Genomic DNA, 10,379 nt, shown 5'->3' on the forward strand with positions numbered 1-10,379 from the left:
AATAGGGGTTCAAAATTCTTCTTTTAAAAAGATAAATATGACAGTAACATTTTTTTATGAAATAGTGGGTGGGAAAATAAGATATTGCGGTTGACACATCCTGACCTGGAACATCCACTTGGATTCTGAATCGAGCTGTGTTGGTCGACACCAGAAAAGTGACGAAACCATAAAGTATAGTTGTGTGGAAAAAAAAAAAAGTAAATAAGTTTAAACCTAAAAGTGACTAAATGCAAAAGTGCGCATATGAGCAGGATTGAACCCATTACACACATGAAGTCAGAGTATAAGTAAAGTATAGTAGAATTAGAATGAGAATTATACCATCAGATGTAGTCTCCTAAATCAACTTTTGCCAGAAATCCTCATCAACACGAGCTCGGCCACTAAAACTTGGAGGGGCGAAAAACAATAATGAATGGATCTGAAAATAAAGTTTTGTAAAACCTTTTTAAAAATGTATAACCTCTCGCCGTAAAACAAGTATAGTTTCCAAACTAAAATATACCCCCACGCGTTGCTGCAGGAACTAGTTGTTTCAAGCGTAATCAAATGAATAAAACAAGTATTTTGGTATCAGTTTTGAAATAATTTGGTGCACGTTTGCATTTGTATTTTGGTATCCCAAATTTGAAGTTTGTATTTGATATGGAAGTTTGCTAATTTCTCGCCGAGATGGAGATTGTTGGGTTTTCCAGCTCAAAATTAGGATGATACAAAAAATTAGGTCCTTGTTACCTATTTGGTTTTGGTGTCCTGTTTGGGTTTGGCTTTTGACTTCTTAATTGGTTTCCTTGGTGGAGAGATTATGTTAATTACCTATTTGATTAGGATTTGGATTTACTTCCTATTAGGATTCCTATTGTAACCTAAGTCCTATGCACTATAAATAGAACCTTAGGGTTTGAGTATTTCATGTGGCTCATTCGTGTGGTAATTTGGTGAGAGACAATTTGTGAGTTTATGAGTTAGAAAGCAATTTGGGAGAATCTTCTCCGTTTGTTTGGGTTCTCTACTCGTTTGGTTTAGAGTTTGTAATTTGTGAGATTTGGGTTGTGAGAGTTTAAAAACTTTTGTAATCTCCGTTTGTTTAGTGAAATTCTTTACCGTGCTTCGCTCGTGGACGTAGGTTTTACGCCGAACCACGTGAATCTCTTGTGTTAGCTTGAGATTGTTTGTTTTAGCTTTCACCTACGACGTTGATATTGGTACTTTGTTATAATTTGCTTCCGTTTGCACATAAAAGTACAACAATAGGACTACCGTTAAACGCATTTCTTTCCGAAATTAAATTAAGAAAAAAATTCGGCACTCACACGCCACAACACAATGTTACATGAAGTAATCTTACCATCACAACCAAATTGACACAAAACTTCTAACAGTCCTTCTGAAAGCAAGGGTCAAGCGATTAATCAAATTCCATTAGCACTAATCACAAACTGCGTGAACAAAGATCCTAGCAAAGCTACACCAATTCAATGACAAAGAATAAAAACCACAAACATTAAAAAAGAAAAACAGAGTTATCAGACAGCATGATTCAAATATAATTTTATTAGGGTTGGTAAAAGCACAACACATCCAGCAAGATGTCTATCGTGCAATGATCCACTGTCAACTATTATACCAACTGTGATTCTTCTGTCACACGCTTTAGTTCCATCATACGTACCAAACCCCACCAAAACCACATGCTAATTAAACTAATTATCAAAGTAAAACCATCTTTAGTCTTTACTATCCAAAGCCCGAAAATGTTGCCCTCCCTTTGCGAACCAAATACAGAGAGAATAAAACACATTTTCTATCAAAATATTATACAAATATGTACTACATCCAATACTAGATTTACCAATCAATTTAGGGGTTGCTCAATCCTAAAGCTTCCGATATCATTGGAGCCTACACCAATGCTGCACATCACACTATAAACTACATGGAAGGCAAAGCAAATGACCAAAAAATTAAAATCCCACAATACCAGAGGAAGAGGCGTGAAGCCTCTCCTCATTTAGAGACTGCAAAATCCAAATTCATCACGTATATTTTGCTTCTACCCCCCCCCCCCCACAAAAAAAAAATAATAATAGAATTCTGGCTCTTTAGAATATCTTGTGCAACAAACCTACTTAGTTCTAACTTCGAACACACCGTGGGCTCTAAAAGATATTGATGAGTAACATGTTGGATTCATCATTTTTTAGAAGAGACAAACCTTTCATTTAAGCTAACACAAATTACATATCAAAGGATAAGGAGTACGCTCTAAGAACAGACGGAAAGAAAACAAACACAGAACAGACATAACTATCATACCAAGAAGCCCCCAAACACTTACTATTGGCTTTGATATCAGTTTTACAATCTGCCGTTGATATCAATTCCACAATTTGGAATTGATATCAATCTTAAACCCCACAGGCTATTCATGTTTGAGAAAGCATCAGACATGCCCTTCAAAATCATTACCAAGCTTATATACTTTTAGAGTACGTGAAATGGGGTCACTTACATTCTGTATCAAAAAACCCGACTCCATACATGTAAATATAAAGCCCTAAAATTGGATGCATGGTAATTGTTAATTCCAAAAGCGACATAATAGACATAAACTAAAGCAGGACAAATTTGCATTTCTGCTATCGTATTAAACTATTGATAATTGCTCAAAAGTACATGTCTAATGCGCTTTGATTATACCCGTTACATGTTTTTCTCTAGTAATTTATCAAATTTGTGCTTTATCATCTATAATTGATCAAATAGGTTTTATATCTAATTTGTTTTAATTTTTTACTGATGTTATATTAATGTTCATGTGCAAGACGATGAGAATGTTGCAAGGCAATTAAAGGGTGAGGCACAAGACAATAAATTGGTGATTAACTCTATGTTGGTTACCGAAAAGAAATGAAGAAAGGAGAAGGCAAAGAAGAATAAAAAGAAACGGCCAGCCATTACCATTTCAATATGGCATTAAGGCTTATCAATGACCATTATTCAGAGGGTTATGGGGATTGGCATTAACATATTAATAATGGGTTGATGAATGACCATTATTCAAGAAGAATATGAAGGGAGGTTGGTTGTGGCAGCAACTTATATAATCTCCATTTGATTGTTTTCAAAAGGGGGCGGCTCTTTCATAATTTTAGACTTTTCTTTTTCTAGGGGGGAAACCTATATTACGATTATGTATTTTTATTATTTCGATTCTATTTCAGAGTTTCAATGTCAATTTTACATTATGGATTTTCAACGGAATTTCTTATTTATTCTATTTTCAGATTGATGAATGTTGGTTATGATTCATAAGTTTAATCATGTTTTTCCTATAGTTTTGTTTCACATTCATGCTTTTAGTGAATTGAATTAGTAGATTGGTATGATTTCGACGGAGTAATTTCTTAATATTTTGTTGCCGTAGGTACAAATTATATTTGGGATTATTTTTATAAGAAATTGAATGGGCGTTTTGTTTTGAATATCTACAATGAAAATCACTTTGCAAGAAGTTTTATATGAGGAAAACTTAATTGCTATATTTTCCGGTTGAGATTACTTCTTGTTGGTAACTCAGTTGAGTTATAAAAAGGAATCGAAATAGTGAAATTGCATATTTGTATGCGGATGGAACCCTGATGCTTTAGTATTTTTAATTGTTGAACTTTTCTTCTATAAGTTACATCTCATTCGATATTGTTCTTTGTTTCAATCTTGATAATTCTGCATTCTTTTTCAACGCTCTTTGAGGAATACGACACTCGGACGTCGAGTTTATACTGCTACGCGACACTTTCACTTGGGTTTAGCAAGCAACTATCAATCATAATGGCCTATGAGGAGTGTTTAAAAAGAATTAAATCTCAGACAGAGACCACCAATTGGAATTCAACCTCACTTCCAGAAAATTACTCAAAAAACAATGAGATAAAGAGTTTCAAAAATATGATGCGTATTTCAATCAAAATGATGCATATTTCAATCGAGCCTCATTAACAACAGAAAATACAGTAGCACAAAGCATAACAGAAGCTTGGAAATGGAAAAGGAACCTGCAATTAGGTTTCTTCAGACGCAAAAATGGCATTACGGAACCCAGAATCACTGAGAGAATCACAGAGAGAGAGTGGAGTGAGCCGGTATGAGCAAAAATAAAGAAAATGAGATTTATAAAGTAGGAAAGGATGTTGTTCAACCAACTAAACAGTCAAGAAACCATTTTTAAATTTGAGTCAGAGGACACCAACTGAAAACAGTGCATTACCTGTTGAATCAAGGGAGGAAACAGAGAAATCAAACTCTCCCATACCTCCCTCAGTAACCCCTTCCTTACCGGCCAACAACAATCTTAAGGTGATAATCAATTCCAACAACTCAATACATCTAAAGTGTCTTTTTTATTTGTTCTTTGTTCGTAATTGGGATGAACCTCATCAACTACCACTTATCTGCAATCTTACAGATGATGACAGACAACAACAATCTTAAGTTATCCAAGATTAAAGGAAAGCATCGGGGACGTTAGAGGGAGCAAACGGTGCATATGCAGAAAAAGTCAATAAACAACATTCCAATTCCTGATATTCAGACTCCAACAAACATTTAATTGTAGCTTAACATAATAATAGAGAGGCAAGTTTTAAAATCAAACTGGGGCACACCTCTTGGTCAAAATAGTAAAAATTAAGACCAAGCCAATGCATAGTGACTATCATTTCCTAGAAACACAGGATGATTTATCCTTGACCAAAGAAAAATAAAAATAACAGAACCAGGAAACTCAATTCCGTGCTGCTAAGAGTAAGAAGACACCAATTACCAGTATACCGGCAGCAGATTCCGTGGAATCGCCATTGACACGAATCATGGAGCTTCCATCAGAATAGAACTGATGAACAACATCAGGTTGCTTTTGAAGAATCTGATAGTACTGGGTCACAAAGTACGAACCCACCTGCAAAAACCCCCAACCACCCATTACACACAATACAAATCCACCTATACATACACACAACAAATAAACACACACCGTAAATAGTATAAAGATTGAATCTTGACCTGAACAACACTAACAGCTCCCGAATAAGAACTTGCCATTGCCTCCTCTCTCAGCAGAAAAGCATGCAGCGATGAGAAAGACTTTTTCTTGTACTCTGCAAAACCATAAATCGCAGTCAACAAAAAATTATAAGAATATTATGTACCAAAAACTATAAGAATAATTGAATAAAATATAACTAAAAGGTCGTACCCAGTGCACAAGGCTCCCGCTTTACGCAGGGTCTGGGAGAGGTGAATGTCGGCTAGCCTTACCCCCATTTATGGAGAGGCTGCTCCCAAGTCTCGAACCTGAGACCTACCGCTCATGGGCGAAGGCACTTGCCATCACACCAAGTGCGACCTCCAATTGAATAAAATATAACTAAACAAAAATATTAGGTACATGTAATTTATGATTTGATTGCTGAGAAATGAAAACACCTACATATGAGAAGAGAAAAGGAAAAACTGGAACAATCCCGACCATGAAACAAACTATGATATAGTTGTAATGCACTTTCAATAATGAAAAAGAAAGTTACTTTCGTAATCATTTTTTTGTTGTTTTTTTGTCTCTTGTGTATATTGAACTAAAATACCTTAATAAATTCTATATCATCTACCTACAAGTTGATAATAAATCCTACAAAATGTACTTGCTGGATTACAGCGTCACTCCCGAGCATCACCTACAGTGAACCTACCAGTAGAAGCTCCTAATGAATTTCCATATCATTGAAAAGTAAATAAACTTGTGCAAGTTCAATAAAATCTTGAGTTTATGTATACAGAGACATAAAGAGCTTGAATATGTTGGTATTGACAAGTTTACTAACTCAATACCAAAATATGTGGGTGATAAGTTTACAAACTCTATCACACCTCTCACTTGCACTCTCAATAAAATTGGACAAAGAAATAGAGAAAGGAGGGAAGCAACAAGCTTCGGCAAAACACTTGGACTTTGATATATGAAAAGAGAGTTTACAAACTCAATAGCTTACAAGCTGAAAATGAGAAAGGAATTGGAATGGAATTGATGTTCTAAAGCCTAGCAAGAAGGCCTATTTATACAAAACAGAAATTGATAAACAATACAACAACATGCAATGAATGATGGTGTTTACCATCTTTCCACCCTTTCAAACACATGCAGCAACTTTGGATAGTTGGCACACACATGCATTGCATCCTTCCAGCTTGCAAACACAACCTTTCGGCTAGCACACAACAGCTCACATCTCTGCTGTCTTTAAATCAGCTTTCGGTTAACAGATGGAGGAGCAATGATGTTTATATTTGCTGGATACAACCTGGAAAGAAAAGCTAGCATCACATGGACAGATAGTTAGACATCACATGGCTTTTAATTTGAATTTCCAACATGCCCCCTCAAATTAAAACGCCTTCATGCCTAGCATTTCACGTAGTAGTCAGAATGATTCAACTGGTAGTGGCTTAGTGAAGATGTCTGCCACTTGTTCCTTCTTGTGACAATAGACAAACTCAATTGTCTTTTGCTTTACATGGTCCCTTAGAAAATGGAACCTGGTATCAATGTGTTTGCTCCTTCCATGTTGAACAGGATTCTTTGCAAGCTTGATTGCAGACATGTTATCCACATGAATCACAGTCGATTCCACTTGTGGATGACACACTGACTTCAATAGATTTCTTAACCAAATTGCCTCACACACTGTTGAGGCTACAGCAACATACTCGGCTTCACATGATGACAAAGCAACAATTGATTGCTTCTTTGAAGTCCATGAGAAAGCTGTTGATCCTAGAAAAAACACATAGCCAGTTGTGCTTTTCCTTTCATCTTGGTCACCTCCCCAATCACTATCTGAATAACCAAATAATTTTGCATCTTCACCAAAATTATAAAATAGACCATAGTTTAGAGTACCTTTTATGTACCTCAAAATTCTCTTGGCAGCCAGCCAATGAGACTCCCTTGGTGTTTCCATGTATCGACTCACGAGTCCAACACCATAAACTATATCAGGTCTTGTGATTGTAAGGTACATTAGGCTTCCAACCAAGCTTTTGTACACGGTTTAGTTTACAAACTCACCTTCTCCTTCCTTAGACAGCTTCAATCCAGTTGCAACTGGAGTGTTGACAATATTGCACTTATCCATATTGAATTTCTCCAATATATCTCTCATGTACTTTTGTTGAGAGATGTAGATACCGTCACTTTCTTGCTTCACCTCTATGCCAAGAAAGTATGACATTAATCCATTGTCAGTCATCTCGAATTCATTGAACATGGATTGCTTGAACTCACAGAACATTGCTTCATTGTTTCCTGTAAACAACAAGTCATCTACATAGAGACAAATAATTAAGAACTCCCCTTTTTCACCGTTCTTCATGTAAACTGAATGCTCATATGGACATTTCTGAAATCCATTTTGGTGAAGGTAGTTATCAATCCTTGAGTTCCAAGCTCGTGGTGCTTGCTTGAGGCCATACAAAGCCTTCTTCAAATGATACACCTTATCTTCTTTTCCTTGTACATGAAAGCCTTCTGGTTGTTCCACGTACACTTCTTCCTCAAGAACTCCATTAAGGAAGGCTGACTTGACATCTAATTGATAAATTTTCCATTTATGCTGAGCGGCAAGAGAGATTAGTAATCTTACCGTGTCAAGTCTTGCAACTGGAGCATAGACTTCATCATAGTCCACTCCGTACATCTGTTTGTAGCCCTTTGCTACAAGCCTTGATTTGTATCGATCCACACTCCCATCTGCAGTGCGTTTGATCTTGTACACCCACTTGACACCAATAGCCTTCTGATTTGGTGGGAGCTTTGTCAACTCCCAAGTGTCATTCTTCTCGATAGCATGGATTTCTTCCTCCATGGCTATTCTCCAACGATCTTCTTCCACAGCTTCATTGAATGAGAGAGGCTCGTGGTCTGCATACAAGCAGAAAAGGTTGGTTTCTTCTTCTTCTTCTTGTCCATATATCTCGATAAGACTTCTTAGCCTCACTGGAGTTGATGAACTGCTTTCTTCACTGGATGTAGGACCACTCCTTGCAGTTCTGTGCAATGGAGTTGTTGTGTTTGTTTGAGCAGGTTGTTGCTCAACAAGTGGTACAACTTCTGGTTCTTCAAAATCAGTGGAGACAATCTTCTCTTTACTGACTTCTTTGTTGTTCCACTTCCATGCCTCTTCCTCACTGAAGATAACATCTTTACTAACCACTAGTTTGCCAGTTAGTGGGTTGTAGAGCTTGTATGCCTTGGACTCTTCACTATAGCCCACAAACACACACTTCTCACCTCGATCATCGAGCTTTCTCTTGTTGGCTTCTAGAACTTGAGCATATGCAACACACCCAAAAACTCTTAGGTGTGCAACATTCGGCTTGTATCCACTCCAAGCCTCTTGTGGTGTCATCCTCTTGACACTCTTTGTTGGACATCGATTCAACAAATAAATCGAACAAGCTACAGCTTCTGCCCACAATCCTTTTGGCAAATTCTTTTCCTTAAGCATGGACCTTGTCATGTCAAGGATGGTTCGATTATTTCTTTCGGCTATCCCATTTTGCTGTGGGGTATAGGCAGCAGTCAGTTGATGCCTAATTCCTTGCTCCTTGCAGTATGCTTGGAAAGCATTGGAGGTGTACTCTCCACCTCTATCTGATCTCACAGCCACAAGCTTGTGGTTGCTTTCAGCCTCTGTGAGTGCCTTGAACTCCTTGAAGATTCTTAGGGCAGCTGACTTCTCCTTGAGAAAATAAACCCAAGTCTTCCTACTAAAATCATCAATGAAAGTAATAAAATACCTATTACCTCCATAAGACATAGGATCCAATGGACCACATATATCCGTGTGTACCATCTGCAGTGGTGCCTTTGCTCTCCATGTATCACCAACATGGAATGATAGTCGTGCTTGCTTGCCAAACACACAACCTTCACATACTTGGCGTGTGGCTTCAATCTGGGGTAGACCACGAACCATTCCTCCACTTGACAACAACTTTAGGCCATTGAAATGAAGATGGCCAAATCGAAGATGCCATTTCCATGACTCATCTTCCATTACACCGATGTTGCAACTCCCAATCTTTGTGTTCAACTTCAACGGGAACATTCGGCTTTTTGACATTTGAACACGTGCAATAAGCTTTCTCCTTGCATTCCTGAGAGTGAGAAACATATCCTCCATATGTATAACATACCCTTTCTGGAGCAGTTGACCAATGCTCAGAATGTTGCTCTTCATACCTGGTATGTAGTAGGTATCGGAGATGTATTCTTCTTTACCATCCTTCTGGATGATTTTGATCTTTCCTTTGCCTTTAACTGGCAACTTTGAGGAGTCACCAAGACTCACAGATCCATAAGGCCCATCTTTGAGTTCGGCAAAAAACACTTTCTTTCCACACATGTGGTTGCTTGCACCAGAGTCTAAATACCAAACATCTTGTTGGCTACTAATATCATGGTGTGCTAGTAAGACTGTAAATTCCTCACCAGCATTTCCACTTGATTCTGCCATGTTGACATGCTCACCATTTTTATATGAACATTCATTTGCATAATGTCCATATTGCTTGCAACTGTGACACTGGATATGCGCCTTTCCTCGAGTTGATTTCCACTCTTGAGATTGACCTCGGTTTTGTGCATAGCCTCGACCTCTTCCTCGGGCTCGTCCTCGGCTACGGTTGGATGAACTCCCACGACGTGAGTTCCACTGCCCACGACCTCCATTTGGTTTGTCAATATTCAACTTTGACTCCAAAGCTTGCTCTAGCGTTGTGGGGCTTGCATTCTTCTGAATGCGTTGCTCGTGAACTAGGAGGGATCCTAGTAGCTCCTCTGCGCTCATCGCCTCCAAATCCTTGGATTCCTCAATGGCAGTCACCACATGCTCAAACTTAGATGTGAGTGACCCGAGTATCTTCTCCACAACTCGTACTTCATCGAGTCTCTCGCCATTTCTCCTCATCTGATTTACTATCACAATGAGCCTTGAGTGATAGTCGGAGATGCTCTCCCCTTCATTCATGTGAGCAGTTTCAAAATCTGCTCGAAGTGACTGTAACCTCACTTTCTTGACTCGATCTACTCCTTTGTAGATTGTACTGAGTGTGTCCCATACTTGCTTGCTCGTTGTTGCTTCTGCAACCTTCTCGAACGTTGAATCTTCCAGACCTTGGTATAGAAAATACAGCGCCTTTTGGTCCTTCTTTCGTAAGTCCTTGAGAGTGTTCCTTTGTTCTGCAGTATATGCGGCTTCTTGCTCGGTAGTGGGTACAATATACCCACTATTGACTATTTCCCATAGCTCCTGTGATCC

General features: G+C 38.1%; 1 protein-coding gene across 2 annotated transcripts; it reads right to left on the reverse strand.

Moving 5' to 3' along the window:
• Positions 1 to 3,941: 3,941 nt before the first annotated feature.
• On the reverse strand, positions 3,942 to 6,391 carry LOC103438636 (uncharacterized). Of its 2 annotated transcripts, XM_070825174.1 has the most exons (4): positions 6,174 to 6,391; positions 5,065 to 5,159; positions 4,826 to 4,960; positions 3,942 to 4,110 (listed from the first exon to the last, which is right to left on the reverse strand). In XM_070825174.1, the coding sequence occupies exons 1-4, from the start codon at positions 6,235 to 6,237 to the stop codon at positions 4,108 to 4,110; spliced, it is 297 nt and encodes a 98-aa protein (XP_070681275.1). In that variant the 5' UTR covers positions 6,238 to 6,391; the 3' UTR covers positions 3,942 to 4,107. The 2 variants fall into 2 exon arrangements, with proteins under 2 accessions (XP_070681275.1, XP_028954908.1); XM_029099075.2 differs by lacking the exon at positions 3,942 to 4,110 and having other exon boundaries at positions 4,551 to 4,960.
• Positions 6,392 to 10,379: the final 3,988 nt, after the last annotated feature.

This window comes from Malus domestica, chromosome 07 (genome assembly GCF_042453785.1).
Source record: "Malus domestica chromosome 07, GDT2T_hap1".
Taxonomy (NCBI): domain Eukaryota; kingdom Viridiplantae; phylum Streptophyta; class Magnoliopsida; order Rosales; family Rosaceae; genus Malus; species Malus domestica.